This window comes from Somniosus microcephalus, chromosome 9 (assembly GCF_052327205.1).
Source record: "Somniosus microcephalus isolate GS21.2 chromosome 9, FLI_Smic_1.0, whole genome shotgun sequence".
Lineage (NCBI taxonomy): Eukaryota > Metazoa > Chordata > Chondrichthyes > Squaliformes > Somniosidae > Somniosus > Somniosus microcephalus.
Window position 1 is genome coordinate 20,535,390 of NC_140995.1, and position 17,888 is coordinate 20,553,277.

General features: G+C 46.1%; 1 protein-coding gene across 1 annotated transcript in view; it reads left to right on the forward strand.

Moving 5' to 3' along the window:
- Positions 1-5,597: 5,597 nt before the first annotated feature.
- tmem18 (transmembrane protein 18) overlaps positions 5,598-17,888 on the forward strand; it is a 30,122-nt gene continuing 17,831 nt past the window's right edge. The window contains exon 1 of the mRNA XM_085996422.1: positions 5,598-5,732. Coding sequence (XP_085852548.1) covers positions 5,643-5,732 — 90 coding nt within the window. The 5' untranslated portion in view covers positions 5,598-5,642. The remainder of the gene's footprint in view (positions 5,733-17,888) is intronic.

Genomic DNA, 17,888 nt, shown 5'->3' on the forward strand with positions numbered 1-17,888 from the left:
AGGTTTATATTAAATCTCTAAAGCCTATACACAGCTCATGAAAATGAAGGGTTTCGACCTGAAACTTTGACTCTATTTCTCTCTCCACGGATGTTGCCTGGCCTGCTGAGTTTTTCCACCATCTTCTGTTGTTATTTCATGAAAATTCTAGCTGGTTTGTGACATAGAAACAAAATAAAACTTTGAAAAAAATATACGCAACTACAATTAAGGTTGAAAAAATGAAAAGTACCAACTCTTGAACTGTACAGTGATTTATTATTTGTTATTAATTTTAGGTTAAACTTTCTAATCTTACCAATTACATGTAGAGGAAAAATACCTGTGCAGAAACAGGATAAATCCAAAGGACTTCATGATAAGCTAAATATACCTCAGCCAAATATACCTTAGCCAACTACCTCATAGTTAAAACGTTCAGCAGACAAAACAAACAGGTTAAACAGAGTGGAGCAATACAGGCTTGGCAGTAAGGGAAGAGGGAGTAGAAATTGATTTGAGTGAATCCTATTTATGCAAGCAGGATGAATTACATTTTCTCATCTTATGCTCTTACCCGCCAGCACAGCCTCAGAGATAGATTTCAAACCCAATTTAAGTTTTGGACTGGGCAATTCAGCTCTGAGTGAGCGCTCCAAAAATATCTAAAAAGTAAACGGGACATCAAGGTTACTAAAAACAAAAAGGAGCCCATTTTTACACTGCAGCAGTAATTTTGCAAGGTTTTGCTCCCATCGTCGAACCTTGTTAGGAAGGAGCCCGGGTCACAGAATCGGCCCGATGGTGTTAGAGCCCTATCTCTGACATAGGAAAATAGGACCAGGAGGAGGCCATTCAGCCCCTTTAGCCAGTTCTGCCATTCATTTAGATCATGGCTGATCTGTACCTCAACTCCATCTACCCGTCTTTGATCCATATCCCTTACCTGATAAAAAATCTGTCGTGCTCAGTCTTGAAAAATTCATTTGACCCAGCATCCACAGCCTTTTGGGGACAGAATTCCACATTCCCACTACCCTTTGTGGGAAAAAGTGCTTCCTGATTTCACTCCTGAATGACGGAACTCTAATTTTCAGATTGTGTCCCCCCTTGTTCTGAATTCCCCACCAGAGGAAATAGGTTATCTGTATCTACTTTATTGAAAAATGGTAACATTTTTAACTCCTTAATTAGATCACCCTCAACCTTCTAAACTCAAAGGTGCCTCCTCCAAGACCAATGTAGCTTTCCTGAGGTTACAGTGCCCAAAACTGAACGTAGCATCCAGATGAGGTCTGACAAAGGCTCTATACAACTGAACCATAACTTCCTCCCCCTTGCAGTCCAACCCTCTTTCAGATAAAGGCCAACATTCTATTAGCCTTTTGGATTGCTTTTTTACCTGTGCACCAACTTTTAGTGATTTATGTACCTGTTGTGTACCATAGAAGCACTTTGGTAAAATACACTGACAGCACTCTAGCTCTGGTGTGTAAGTCTTGAGCACTGCAGCCAGCATATGTTGTCAGGGCCCACAGCCTTTGCTGTGTCCAGGGCAGTCAGCCACCTTGTGGAGTGAACCAAATTGACTGGACACTGATATCTATGCTGGTGGGGACCTCAGAAGGAGATCAAATAGGTTGAAAACACTTTCAAACAGTTCATCCTTGTCTCTTGAACTCATGTGCGGGATTCCACCATGGTTGATGATGAGGATGTTCGTGAAACCTTATCCTCTTGTTAGCTGCCTGGTTATTACCATCATTCTTGTCTGGGCATGGTAGACAGCTTTGCTGTGATCCATTGGTTATGGGACCATTTAGCTCCATCCATAGCCCGCTACTTTTGATGCTTAGCATGCAGGTGGCCCTGTGTAATAGCGTCACGAGGTTTGCAACTCATTCTAAGGTATTGCTGGTGCTGCTCCTGGCACACTCTGCTACACCCCACATTGCACCAGTGTTGGTCTCCTGGCTTACCGGTGATCAAGGAATGGGGTTTGTGCTGATCCATGGGGTTTCAGATTGTCGGGGTATACCATTCTGCTGCAGCTGATGGCTCACAGTGCATCCTTAGTATTGTAAGGAAAGGGTTAATCAGTCTGGCAGCAGAATTTTTCCGACTGACTTGAAGTGATCTGATGACTTGTGCTGGCATATTACTGCTAGTGATTTGTCTTTATATCGTAATGTTAATTTTTAACCATTTTTTAAATGGAGAAGTATGATTCTTAAACTGTAATGTCTTAATTTGTTCAGATGGTGACTGACGTAAGAAAACTACGAGGCACTTGGTCTAAGCGTTGAACAAAGCTTTAATCAACTGTTTTACAACATAGAGGTCTAGTTGTGTCCTTCACTAGTTCCTGTTAAGAATGTCCTGCACAAGCTGGGCTCATGCCCGAGTATTTATACTCTCCCTGGACAGCGCCACCCGCAGGCTGCTCAGTATTATTTCATAAATCTTTCTTTCATGAATGACTGATTCATGTCAGTGACCACTGAGCTTTTGAACTGAGAACTGACCCTTACAGCACCGGCAGTTAAGTTAATTGAAGACGTGCTGGTCCTAAGTTTGAGAGAATTATTGCACTCAGATAACTGCCAGGACAACACATCTGGGTAAAGCATTGGCCCCAATATTTCCGGGGATGGAGCAGGGGAGCGCAGTAGCACATCTAAAGCCCAGGGACATGGAAGTCCTGCTGATATTAACGGCAGGACCTCATTAACATTTTCTTCATCTGTTTCCCGCCAGCAGCCAGCCAAATTGACAGGCTGGCCGCTGCCGGGCAGGAAAACCAGTGGCAGGAAGCCGCAGCTAGGGACCACTGGGGATTGTGCCTGGAAATTGAGAGAGATCAGGGCTCAGGATTGAAGCAAGGGAAAGAGGGACAGAGCCCGGCAGGAGACTCAAGATCGCAATTTGTTGAGAGGGGATCTCAGAGCCAGGCAGGAGGCAGAGCTTGATGGGAAGGAGGGGTGGGGGGATCACAGCCCAGGAGCGCAGAGAGGCCTCAATCAGCAGATGAGAGGTCGAAGGCTTCCCTGATGAGCTGAGGGAGCACTCCTGCTCACATGGAGTGCTCTAAAAAGCACTAACCTGCTGCAGCTGGCAGCTCTCGCCTCCATTTCACTGCTAGGTTTCCCGAGCTCTGGGAAATCCGGCAGGCAGTTGCTAAATTTTATTCAGGCTCCCAACTGTACTGTGGGAGCTTGATTTAAATATAATGAATTGGCCTGCCTGTAAAAATGGTGGCAGGTGTGTATGCAGCAAGTTGGGAAAGGGTTCCCTGATTTTTAATTTTTAACCCCACCCCCACCCCCGACTCATGCCCTCCCATCAGGCAGGGGTTAATATCAAGACCACTGTCTTTTTAATTAGAATTTAGAATCAGGGACCAGTGCTGCATGATACAGAATCAAAGACAGAATTAGAATTAGTTTCACTTGGTGGGATAACAAGTATATATAGGAAGAGATCATTTCTGGTAAGATAACAAAATAGGGAGTTATACTGATCTCACTAGCCCAATGGAAAAAGTGCTTGTTAGTGGGGACTTAGCAATAACTGAGTTACATAGATCTAACCTTTTGGATGAGACGTTAATACGAGGGCCCGTCTACTCTCTCAGGTGGATGTAAAAGATCCCATAGCACTATTTCATAGAAACATAGAAAAATAGGAGCAGGAGTAGGACATTCGGTCCTTCGAGCCTGCTCTGCCATTCAATATGATCATGGCTGATCCTCTATCTCAATACCATATTCCCGCTCTCTCCCCATACCCCTTGATGCCTTTTGTGTCTAGAAATCGATCTATCTCCTTCTTAAATATATTCAGTGACTTGGCCTCCACAGCCTTCTGTGGTAGAGAATTCCACAGGTTCACCACCCTCTGAGTGAAGAAATTTCTCCTCATCTCAATCCTAAATGTCCTACCCTGTATCCTGAGACTGTGACCCCTCGTTCTAGACACCCCAGCCAGGGGGAACATCCTTCCTGTATCCAGTCTGTCTAGCCCTGTCAGAATTGCATACGTTTCAATGAGATCCCCTCTCATTCTTCTAAACGCTAATGAATACAGGCCTAGCCGACCCAATCTCTCCTCCTACGACAGTCCTGCCATCCCAGGAATCAGTCTGGTGAACCTTCGCTGCACTCCCTCTATGGTAAGTTTCGAAGAAGAGCAGGGGAGTTATCCTCGGTGTCCTGGCCAATATTTATCCCTCAATCACCATCACTAAAAAACAATTATTTGGTCATTATCACATTGTTGTTTGTGGGACCTTGCTGTGTGCAAATTGGCTGTTGAGTTTCCCACATTACAACAGTGGCTACACTTCAAAAAGAAGTACTTCATTGGCTGTAAAGTGCTTTGGGATGTCCGGTGATCGTGAAAGGCGCTATGTAAATGCAAGTCTTTCTTTTCTATGTACTCTATGTCATAGAGTAATTGATAAAGGAATAATTTAAAAGTTTGGCCAGTTTAGTTTGCAGAACCGCGGCGGTCAGTAAGAAAGGTAATGGCGAGATTGCTGATTTAAAGGAATGGGATAAATGCAGAGCCAGGTGAGACACAGAGCTGCCTCTTCCACTACTTGAAGGGGCTGCTCCTCAACTTTTGGTTGCACTTCAATCCCACGCTCCTGATCTTTGGTCACCCGGGGGAGCGGGCAAGTCGGAAGAACTCCTCGTGGGACTGCTCCTGGGCCTGGCCAAGGTGGTCATTAACAGGTTCAGGCAGCGGGCAATCGAAGGGGTCATTTGGCCCAACTGCCTGCCTCTCTGTGTCAGCAGTGGCTCAATTGGTAGCACACTCACCTCTGAATCAGACGGTTGTGGGTTCAAGTCCCACTCCAGGCATTTGTGCACATAAAGCTAGGCTGACACTCCAGTACAGTGCTGAGGGTGTCCTGCATTGTTGGAGGTGCTGTCTTTAGGATGAGATGTTAAACTGAGGCCCTGTCTGCTCTCTCAGGTGGATGTAAAAGATCCTATGGCACTATTTTGAAGAAGAGCAGGGGAGTTATCCCCGGTGTCCTGGCCAATATTTCTTTCTCAACCAACATAACAAAAAAACAGATTATCTGGTCATTATCACATTGCTGTTTGTGGGGGCTTGCTGTGTGCAGATTGGCTGCTGTGTTTCCCACACTGCAACAGTGACTACACTTCAAAAGTACTTCATTGGCTGTAAAGTCCTTTGAAGTGGTCGTGAAAGGCACTATATAAATGCAAGTCTTTCTTTTCCATGGCTACGTTCACACGCGGGTGTTCCTGGAGATGGAGCACGCGGTGTCCACCGACATGCTTGAGGGGTTCCGCGACCGGAGGGACTGGAGTGCATCATCAATAGTCATTTAATTTTGGTTAAGTTACAGTTTTTATTGGTTGTGCACCTTCAAGGGGGGGGGGCATATGCTTAACTTTAAATTGGCAATTGGCAGCAAGGAGGGTGAGACCCACACAGAGTGTGCTTGACGTACAGAGTCTGAGTGCAATCGTGGGCTCCGCCTGCCCTGCACGCCCCAGGTGCGTGATTGACAGGGGTAACGGACCAATGGTGTCGCGGATGGGGGGCCCAGCCTGTGACGTAGACGGCAGATATTAGCATACGCCGGAAGCACAGCGGGAAGGCGGGACTTCCGGCGCGGGGCCGCCATGGAGCGGGAGGAGGAAGCAACGGTGGCGGTGCCGATCGACGAGATCAGTCAGCGGCGGATTACGGGCGTCTGGACTGTCCTGTTGTCCGTGAGTAAATGAATTAGTGAGTGAGGCAGGGAATGGTCTGCTGTCAGGGTAAGAGGCGGGCGCTGGTGGCCTTTTCTGGGTGACGCGGGGCTCAGCCGTTGCTAAGGTGGCGTCAGCGGGGGACTGACGTCATCTTTCCGCCGCGGTGACGTCAGCCAGCCCCAGGTGCTGCAGTGTTTTGTGTTTTGTTCCGCCACCTGGGGTTCAGAGAGGGCCAGCACAGCAGAGCAGGCAAAAGGCAGAGCCACAACCGGTTCATCGGCTGCAGCAAGAATGTAATAACACGGGTTATTTTTTAAAGTTGCATCCACCAACCAGGATTGGCAGATTGACGTGTCTATTTTTGGAAGTAGCGAGAGGGTTCGAGTACAGGAGCAAGGATGTCTTGCTGCAGTTGTACAGGGCCTTGGTGAGACCACACCTTGAGTATTGTGTGCAGTTTTGGTCGGCTTATCTGAGGAAGGATGTTCTTGCCATGGAGGGAGTGCAGCGAAGATTCAACAGGCTGGGATAGCAGGAATGACGTATGAGGAGAGATTGGGTCGATTGGGCTTATACTCGCTGGAGTTTAGAAGATTGAGAGGGGATCTCATTGAAACTTATAAAATTCTAACAGGACTAGCCAGTAGATGCAGGAAGGCTGTTCCCGATGGCGGAGGAATCCAGAACCAAGGGTCACAGTCTAAGGATAAGGGGTAAGCCATTTAGGACTGAGATGAGAAGGAATTTCTTCACCTAGAGAGTGGTGAACCTGTGGAATTCTCTACCACACAAGGCAGTTGAGGCCAATTCATTAAATATATTCAAGAAGGAGTTAGATATATTTCTTAAGGCTAAAGGAATATGGGGAGAAAGCAGGGACAGGGTACTGAGTTTGGATGATCAGCCATGATCTCATTAAATGGCGGAGCAGGCTAGAGGGGCCGAATGGCCTACTCCTGCTCCTATTTTCTATGTTTAACACAACTTTGTGTATTCAGTTTAGCTCATTACCTTTGCCATTCAGTGGGTAGCACTTGCACCTGTTGAAAGAAAGACTTGCATTTATATAGCGCCTTTCACCATCACCGGACTTCTCAAAGTGCTTTACAGACAATGAAGTAGTTTTGAAGTGGAGCCACTGTTATAATTTGGGAAATGCGGCAGCCAATTTGCGCACAGCAAGCTACCACAAACAACAGTGTGATAATGACCAGATAATCTGTTTTTTGTTATGTTGGTTGAGTGATAAATATTGGCCAGGACACCTGGGATAACTCCCCTGCTCTTCTTCGAAATAGTGCCATGGGATCTTTTACGTCCACCTGAGAGAGCAGACGGGGCCTCGGTTTAACGTCTCATCCGAAAGATGGCAGCTCTCCCTCAGCACTGCACTGGAGTGTCAGCCTAGCTTTATGTGCTCAAGTCCCTGGAGTGGGACTTGAACCCACAACCTTCTGACTCAGAGGCGAGTGTGCTAACTGAGCCACAGCTGACAGAGTCACTAGGTTATGGGTTCAAGTCTCAAGTGTAAGTGTGTCAGCGTTGGCTCAATTGTAGCAGTCTTGGCGTACTGCAGAACCTTGAGCACATCATTCAGGCTGATGCTCCAGTGCGTTACTGAGGGAGCGCTGCACCATCGGATGTGTCGGCTCTCGGATGAGGGGTTAAACCGAGGGCCCCATCTGCCCCCTCAGGTCGTCGTAAAAGATCCCATGGCACCAATTAATGAAGAGCAGGCCAGTATTTATCCCTTAACCAACATCACTAAAAACATTATCTGGTCATTATCACATTGCTGTTTGTGGGAGCTTGCTGTCTGCAAATTGGCTGTCGCGTTTCCTACATTGCAACAATGACTGCACTTTGAAAATACTTCATTAGCTGTAAAGTGCTTTGGGACATCTGGAGTTTGTGAAAGGCAAGGTAGAAATGCAAGTCCGTCCTTCCTTAAAATATCAGTTGCCCTGCTGGCAATGTTGCCCATTTGTATTGGACACTGCTGCACTGAGCAGCAGTGAAGTTGTTGAAGGATCACCAAACTCTTGTTTAGCAGTGGTCCTTGATACCAAAATGAGATGATTGTATGTGGGCATGTCCCCACCCGGCTTCCCTTCTCTGGAGGAAGAAGTAGTGGGGAATGGAACCGCTCTGGGTTAGTCCTATGGTGGCCTCAAATTTTTAGCATTGGTGTGAAGCACCGGCGCTAAACTTGTAGAGTTTGAATCATTTGTCATGGTCCTAACTGACCCTGAACTGAAGCAGTGAGACATCCTGCTTCAGGGAGTTTTGTTTCTGTATGCTCTGCTGTCAGCTCAGCCAGTGAATCTGGACTTGGGCTGCAATAACACGTTAACTGCAATGTCCGGGTTATACAAACCTGCTACATAGGAGTGTGAGTAACAACCATTTTGTAAAAGTTATGATTTATAGAACATATAAGAATTAGGAGTAGGCCATACAGCATACAGCACCTGCACCGCCATTCAAGAAGGTCGTGCCTGATCTTCGACCTCCACTTTTCTGCACTATCCTCATATCCCTTGATTCCCCTAGAATCCAAAAATTAAACTATCTTAGCCTTGAATATACTCAATGACTTAGCATCTACAGCCCTTTTCAGGTAGAGAATTCCAAAGATTCACAACCCTCAGTGAAGAAATTCCTCCTCATCTCAGTCTTAAATGGCCGACCCCTTATCCTGAGACTAAGCCCCCTAGTTCTAGACACTCCAGCCAGGGGAAACAACCTCTCAGCATCTACCCTGTCAATCCCCCTCAGAATCTTGTATGTTTCAATGAGATCACCTCTCATTCTTCTAAACTCCAGAGAGTATAGGCACAACCTGCTCAATCTTTCCTCATAGGATGACCCTCTCATCCCAGGAATCAATCTAGTGAACCTTCATTGCACCAGCTCTTAAGGCAAGTATATCCTTTCTCAGATAAGGAGACCAAAACTATGCACAGTACTCCAGGCGTGGTCTCACCAAAGCCCTGTACAATTGTGGTAAAACTTCCATACTATTGTACTCCAATCCCCTTGCAATAAAGGCCAACATGCCATTTGCCTTCGTAATTGCTTGCTGTACCTGCATGCTAACTTTCTGTGTTTCCTGCATGAGGACACCTGAATCTCTCTGAATATCAACATTTAATAGTTTCACACCATTTAAAAAATATTCTGTTTTTCTATTCTTCCTACCAAAGTGAATAACCTCCCATTTCCCCACATTATACTCCATCTGCCTACTTATTGCCCACTCACTTAACCGGTCTATGTCCCTTTGCAGGCTCTTTGTGTCCTCCTCACAGCTTACTGTCCCACCTGTAAGAACATAAGAAATAGGAGCAGGAATAGGCCCACTTGGCCCCTCGAGCCTACTTCGCATTCAATAAGATCAGGGCTGATCTTGGGCTCAAAGCCATTTCCCCACCTGCTCCCCATAACCCTTCACTCCCTTATCTTGTAAAAATCTGTCCATCTCCACCTTAAATGTATTCAATGACCCAGCCTCCACGGCTCTCTGGGGCAGAGAATTCCACAGATTTACGACCCTCTGAGAGAAGAAATTCCTCCTCATCTCAGTTCTAAAAGGGCGACCCTTTATTCTAAAACTGCCCCCGAGTTCTAGATTTGCCCACGAGGGGAAACATCCTCTCTGCATCTACCTTGTCGAGCCCCCTCAGTATTTTATGTTTCAATAAGATCACCTCATTCTTCCAAATTCCAATGAGTATAGGCCCAGCCTTTTCAACCTTTCCTCATAAGTCAACCCTTAGTGAATCGTCTCTGAACTGCCTCCAATGCAAGTATATCCTTCCTTAAATAAGGAGACCAAAACTCTGTGCAGTACTCAAGGTGTAGTTTCACCAATACCCTGTACAGTTGTAGCAGGACTTCCCTGTTTTTATACTCCAACCCCATTGAAATAAAGGCCAACATTCCATTTGCCTTTTTGATTACTTACTGCACCTGCATGCTAACTTTTTGTGTTTCTTGCACAAGGACCCCCAGGCCCCTCTGAACTGTAGCGTTTTGTAATCTCCATTTAAATAATTTGCTTTTTTATTTTTCCTGCCAAAGTGTATAACCTCGCACTTTCCCACATTATACTCCATCTGCCAAATATTTGCCCACTCACTTAGCCTATCTATATCCCTTTGCAGATTCTTTGAGTCCTCTGCACAACTTGCTTTCTCACCCATCTTTGTATCATCCGCAAACTTGGCTACATTACACTCGGTCCCTTCATCCAAGTCATTAATGTAGATTGTACAGTAAATAGTTGAGGTCCCAGCACCGATCCCTGTGGCACCCCACTAGTTACCGTTTGCCAACCGGAAAATGACCCATTTATCCCGACTCTCTGCTTTCTGTTAGTTAGCCAATTCTCTATCCATGCTAATGTATTACCCCCAATTCTGTGAGCTCTTATTTTATGCAGTAACTTTTTATGTGGCACCTTATCGAATGCCTTCTGGAAATCCAAATACAGGAAACTCTCGATTTACCGGCACCTAAATAACCGGAAATCTCTGTTAACCGGCAAAATTCAGGAGTAGGTTCAGGTAAGTTTTACTTCATATTAGTGGCCGTTCCTGGATCTGTGGCCATGTAACTGGGGTTCCTGTACCTGTTGCATAGCAACAGGGATGCCTGGATCTTATGGCCGGGGTTCCTGCACCTGTTGCATAGCAACAGGGACACCTGGATCTGTGGCCGTGTATGGGGCTCTCGTACCTTTTACAATACCTCTCTGTAATCCGGACTTTTTGATAAACCGGCACCACGCCGGTCCCGTCGGTGCTGGATAAAAAAGAGTTTCCTGTACACCACATCCACTGGTTCACCTTTGTCCACCCTGCTCGTTGCATCCTCAAAGAACTCCAGCAAATTTGTTAAACATGATTTCCCTTTCCTAAAACCATGCTGACTCTGCCTGACTGCATTATGATTTTCCAAATGCCCTGCTACTACTTCCTTAATGAAGGACTCCAGCATTTTTCCAATGACAGATGTTAGGCTAACTGGTCTATAGTTTCCTGCTTTCTGTCTCTCTCCCCTTTCTTAAATAGGGGTGTTACATTTGCGGTTTTCCAATCCGCTGGGACCTCCAGAGTCCAGGGAATTGTGGTATATTGCAAACTATGCAGCCACTTCTTTTAAGACTCTGGGATGCAGCCCATCTGGTCCAGGGAACTTGTCGTCTTTTAGTCCCATTATTTTACCAAGTACTATTTCCCTAGTGATAGTGATTGTCTTTAGTTCCCCCCTCCCTGTGGCCCCTTGATTATCCATTATTGGGATGTTGTTAATGTCTTCTACCGTGAAGACAGATACAAAATATTTGTTCAGAGTCTCTGCCATTTCCCTGTTCCCCATTATTAATTCCCCAGTCTCATCCTCTAAGGGACCAACGTTTACTTTAGCTACCCTCTTCCTTTTTATATACCTGTAGAAGCTCTTACTATCGGTTTAATATTTCTTGCCAGTTTACTCTCATAATTCATCTCTTTTTTTAGTCATCCTTTGCAGGTTTTTAAAAATTTCCCAATCCTCTGGCCTCTCACCAATCTTGGCAACATTGTATGCCTTCGTTTTCAATTTGATACCATCCTTTACTTCCTTAGTTAGCCACGGATGGTGCTCCCTTCTCTTAAAATCTTTCTTTCTCACTGGAATATATTTTTGTTGAGAGTTATGAAATATCTCCTTAAATGTCCGCCACTGCATTTCAACTGTCTTACCCTTTAACTTATGTTTCCAGTCCACTTTAGCCAGTTCTCCCCTCATGCCATTGTAATTGCCTTTGTTTAAGATCAGGACGCTGGTTTGAGATACAACTTTCTCACCCTCCAACTGAATTTGAAATTCAACCATGCTATGATCACTCTTTCCTAGAGGATCCTTTACTATGAGATCATTTATTAATTCTGTCTCATTACATAGTACAAGATCCAAGATAGCCTGCTCCCTGGTTGGTTTCATTCCATACTGGGCCAGAAATTAGGATCGGGGGCTTGCCGCGCGTGCAAGCCCCCGATGTGCACTCACCCGGCGCGCCGACATCTGAAGCCTGGGCCTGCTTGGAATTCCTGTCACTGGCCCGGTTCAAATGTCGGCGCGCTGTGCTTGCCTGATCCAGCGGCGTAGTTAGTGCGATGTGCCGGCTGGGATCAGGTGAGCACTGTGCAGCCAATCAGGGGAGGGGAAACTTCATTCATGAGTTTGATAGTAAGAACTGTCAAACTCATGAAAAGTACGGGTGCCCAAAAGACTAGTTTAACTTTAAATAAAATTTAAAAAAAATCCCAATAATTAAATAAACTATAAATAACTATTTTAAACAATTAATCAAATTTTTGAAAAAAATAATTTTTTTAAAAATCGGGCCTAAAAATAAACTTACTTTACTGTAAAGTCCTTAAAAACAATAAAGCTGTGGAAAAAATGTTATAATTTTAGATAATAGACCACTTACCTTCAAGAATCAAGTCCTTACGCCTCCTTTTTATATGTCTAAAAAGTTCAGGCCCTTACACACGGGCAAACCTGTCAAAAAGAAGGAAGTTCAACGCATGCGCGCAGAGTCCTGCGCCCACACGTTGGACCTCTGAACCCCTTGGAGGAAATGCCGGTTTCCCGCGCATGCGCTGTGCATGCTGAAATCCGGCACTTCCAACGGGCCCATGCGTGAGTACCCCGTCCGTACTCGCACGTTGGGACCGGAATTACTGGCCCAACGTTCTAGGAATCTATCCCGGATGCACTCTATGAACTCCTCAGACTACCATGGCCAATTTGATTTGTCCAATCAATATGGAGATTAAAATCCCCCATGATTATTACCATACCTTTTTTACAGGCCTCCATTATTTGTTGATTTATACTCTACACCCACCAGAGACTTTTTCCCTTTATTATTTTTTATCTCCACCCAAACCGATTCTACATCTTGATCTTCTGAACCAATCTCACTTCTCACCACTGCACTGATCCCATCCTTTACCAACAAAGCCACCCCACCTCCCTTTTCTTTCTTTCTTTCTATCCTTCCGAATTGTCAGATACCCTGGAATATTCAGTTCCCAGCCCTGATCACCTTGCAACCACGTCTCTGTAATGGCGATCAGATCATACCCATTTGTATCTATTTGTGCCGTCAACTCATCTATCTTGTTACGAAAGCTGCGTACATTCAGATATAGAGCTTTTAACTTTGTCTTTTTACCATTTCTCCTTGTTATGGCCCCATTTTCTGTTGCACTCTTATTTTTAAACATTCTGTCCCTGTCACCCTCTGGTTATTATTTCCCCCATCTCTGTCCTGCTCTATTGTTTTCTCATTTCTCATTGACTTTTTAAATTCCCACTCACATGGATCCTCCTCCTCTCCCCCCCCCCCACCACTACTATTTAGTTTAAAGCCCTCTCTACAGCCCTAGTTATTCGATTCACCAGGACTCTAGCCCCAGCATGGTGCAAGTGAAGCCCGTCCAAACGGAACAGCTCCCTTTTATCCCAGTACTGGTGCCAGTGCCCCACAAGTCAAAACCCAGACTTTGAGGCTCTCGTTCATTTCCCTGATCTTATTTACCCTGTGCAAATTCGCTCGTGGCTCGGGTAGTAATCCAGAGATTATTACCTTTTGTGGTTCAGCTTTTTAATTTAGCCCCTAGCTGCTCATACTCTCTCAGCAGAACCTCTTTCTTTGTCCTACCTATGCCATTGGTGCCTACGTGGACCATGACAACTGGATCCTCCCCCTCCAAGTTCCTCTTCAACCCAGAGGAGATGTCCTTAACCCTGGCACCGGGCAGGCAACACAGCCTTTGGGACTCACGCTCTCGGCTGCAGAGAACAGTGTCTATCCCCCCAACTATACTATCCCCTATCACTACAACATTTCTTTTTACTCCCCCCCACTTGAATGGCTCCCTGTACCATGGTGCTGTGGTCTGATTGCTCATCGTCCCTGCCCTCGTCCACACACAGAGCAAGAATCTCGTACCTGTTTGACAAGGCCAAGGGCTGAGGCTCCTCCATCACTATCTCCTGGATCCCAATACCTGCCTCACTTGTAGTCACACCCCCCTGTCTCTGACCATGGGCCAAATGGGGAGTAATTACTCTAATGGGTGTGACTGCCTCCTGGAACTTAGTGTCCAGGTAACGCTCCCCCTCCCTAATGTGTCGCAGTGTCCGAAGCTCGGACTCCAGCTCACCAACTCTGAGCCGAAGTTCCTCGAGCAGCCAACATTTGCTGCAGATGAGGTCACCTTGGACCTCAATGGTGTCCCCAGCTCCCACATGCAACAACACATTGCCTGGTCTCCCATCTCAATTAATTAGTTAATTAGTTTTAAAATTTGGAACACGTATATCTTTTAATCTACACCAAGGCACTTAAATTTAGACTCCCAAGTTTGGAAAAAAAGCGAGAAATATAGAAATACTCACCAACCAATCACTTACCTGCTTTCTGGTGACGTCACACTCCTGGGCTCCCGCTCACCTTTAGTAGCTCCGAACTCTCGCTCTCTCCTGGGCTCCCACTCACCTTTAGTAGCTCCGAACTCTCGCGCTCTCCTGGGCTCCCGCTCACCTTTAGTAGCTCCGAACTCTCGCGCTCTCCTGGGCTCCCGCTCACCTTTAGTAGCTCCGAACTCTCGCGCTCTCCTGGGCTCCCGCTCACCTTTTAGTAGCGCCGAACTCTCGCGCTCTCCTGGGCTCCTAGCTTTGTATCGTCAGCAAACTTGGATACATTGCACTCGGTCCCTTCATCTAAGTCATTAATATAGATTGTAAATAGCTGAGGCCCAAGCACTGATCCTTAGTTACAGCCTGCCAACTGGAAATGACCCATTTATCCCCACTCTCTGTTTCTGTCTGTTAAGCAATCTTCTGTCCATGCTCCCAAGAGCCCTTATCTTGCATAGCAACCTTTTATGTGGCACCTTATCAAATGCCTTTTGGAAATCCAAATACACTACATCCACTGGTTCCCCTTTATCTGCCCTGCTAGTTCCATCCTCAAAAAACTCTCATAAATTTGTTAAACAAGATTTCCCTTTTCATAAAACGATGTTGACTCTGCCTAGTCATGTCAACTTTGCCTAATCATATAATGATTTTCTAAGTGCCCTGTTACCACTTCCTTAATAATGGATTCCTGCATTTTCCTGACGACTGATGTCAGGCTAACTGGCCTGTAGTTCGCTGTTTTCTCTCTCTTGCATAGCGGGGTTGCATTTGCTATCTTCCAATCCGCTGGGACCATTCTAGAATCTAGGGAATTTTGGAAGATCACAACCAATGCATCCACTATCTCTGCAGCCACCTCTTTTAGAATCCTAGGATGTACTTTAAGTTCCTCACTTAATAACCCCTTGGTTCCCCATTATTTTTAGTATGCTTTTTGTGTCTTCTACTGTGAAGACAAATACAAAATATTTGTTTAAAGTCTCTGCCATTTCTTTATTCCCCATTATAATTTCACCTGCCTCAGTCTCTTAAGGGACCAACGCTTACTTTTGCTACTTTCTTCCTTTTTACATACCTGTAGAAGCTCTTGCAATCTGTTTTTATATCTTGTGATACGCTTATCAATTAATCCATAAAAAGCGATGAATTAGGATAGTAATGAAAAGGTTTTTATTAACTAAAGAACAGAGCATGCCTCTCGTGGACGACTGGTTCCAAGAAGGAAGTGGGTTGCCGAGCAGCCACCTTTATACCGGGTCATGTAGGCGGAGCCATGGGTAAAGCCAGCTGAGGCATGCATTGGTACACAGTGAGTAGCAAGAGGTAACAATGTGCAATAACGATAACAGTAGTGAACAACAATGAAAACGATAACAGTGGTTTACCACATCTTGCAAGTTTACTCTTTCTATTTTCTCCCTTTTTATCAATTTTTTTGGTCATCTTTTGCTGGTTTCTAAAGCTCTCCCAATCCTCAGGCATACTACTATTCTTCGCAACATTATAAGCCTCCCCCACCCAACCCTACTTCCTTCTGTGTTCGTCCCTGGAAAAAAACACTCTTCCCAACTCACAACCGCATTTACAAAATCCCAACCGTCCAGCCTTTGGCCCTCCACTCACCACGACATTTCTGCAACTACCGATCTGCTCAACCACACCCTCACTACCGCCTTTGATGCCCTAGTCCCGATGATCTATCATTACTCTCTCTCTCTCACCCTGGCCATTCCCCCTGGTATGGCCCTCATCCTCGCTCCCTCAAATCCAAGGGACGCAGACTTGAACGGATATGGCGGACAACTGGTTTAGCCATTCACAGCCAGACCTGTCTGGACCACATAAAGCATTATCAGGTCCTACTCTTGTCTGCCAAAACTGCTCACTATTCCAGGATCATTCTGGAATGCAAAGATAACCCCCGGCTACTATTCTGTACTGCTAACCGTCTTCTTAAACCCCTCGCCCGTCTCCTCCGCACTCACCTTCAGCAAGAAGTGCGAGGAGCTCATGGACTTCTTTGTCTCTAAGATTGTGATCAACTACCTCTGCCACTTCCCTTCCTTCCCCTAGCCCACCGGACCAAACTTCCTCTAAAGATCCCCCCTGCTCTAGCCCTGAACTCTCATCTTTCTCCAGTTTCTCTCTGATCTCTTGACCTCGCCGTGCTCATCTTGTCCATGAGACCCACTTCCTGCTCCCTTGAACCTATTCCCACTAAACTGCTGACCACCCAACTTCCTTTTCTGGCTCCCATGTTAGCTGACATTGTTAACGGTTCTCCCTCCTCAGGTACTGTCCCCCTCTCCTTCAAATCTGCCGGCATCACACCTTTCCTCAAAAAAACAACCCTTGACCCCACTCTGTCCTTGCAAACTACTGCCCCATCTCCAACCTCCTTTTCCTCTCAAGTCCTTGAACGTGTTGTCGCCTCCCAAATCCGTGCCCATCTTTCCCACAACTCCATGTTTGAATCCCTCCAATCAGGTTTCCGCCCCTGCCACAGTACCGAAACGGCTCTCATCAAAGTCACAAATGAAATCCTTTGTGAATGTGACAAAGGTAAACTATCTTTCCTCGTCCTTCTCGACCTGTCTACAGCCTTTGACAGGGTTGACCACTCCATCCTCCTCCAACGCCTCTCCAATATCATCCAACTGGTGGGACTGCACTCGCCTGGTTCCACTCTTATCTATCTAATCGTAGCCAGAGAATCACTTGCAATGGCTTCTCTTCCCACTCCCGCATCGTCACCTCTGGTGTCCCCCAAGGATCTATCCTTGGCCCCCTCCTATTTCTCATCTACATGTTGCCCCTTGGCGACATCATCCGAAAACACAGCGTCAGTTTCCACATGTACGCTGATGACACCCAGCTCTACCTCACAACCTCTTCTCTCGACCCCTCCACTGTCTCTAAATTGTCAGACTGCTTGTCCGACATCCAGTACTGGATGAACAGAAATTTTCTCCAATTAAATATTGGGAAGGCTGAAACCATTGTTTTCGGTCCCCGCCACATACTCCGTTCCCTAGCCACCGACTCCATTCCTCTCCCTGGCATCTGTCTGAGGCTGAACCAGACTGTTCACAACCTAGGTGTCATATTTGACCCTGAAATGAGCTTCTGACCACATATCCGCTGCATAACCAAGACCGCCTATTTCCACCTCCGTAACTTTGTCTGTCTCTGCCCCGCCTCAGCTCATCCACTGCTGAAACCCTCATCCATGCCTTTGTTACCTCTAGACTTGGCTATTCCAATGCACTCCTGGCTGGCCTCCCACGTTTTACCCTATGTAAACTTGAGGTCATCCTAAACTCGGCTGCCCATGTCCTAACTCGCGCCAAGTCCCGTTCACCCATCACCCCTGTGCTCGCTGACCTACATTGGCTCCCGGTTAAGCAACGCCTCGATTTCAAAATTCTCATCCTTGTTTTCAAATCCCTATATGGCCTCGCCCCCTCCCTATCTCTAATCTCCTTCAGCCCCACAACCCCCTTCCTCCGAGATATCTGCGCTCCTCTAATTCTGCCATCTTGACCATCCCTGATTATAATCGCTCAACTATTGGTGGCCATGCCTTCAGCCGTCTAGGCCCAACACTCTGGAATTCACTCCCTAAACCCCTCCACCTTCCTCTCCTTTCATTGCCCTCTCTAAAATGTACATCTTTGACCAAGCTTTTGG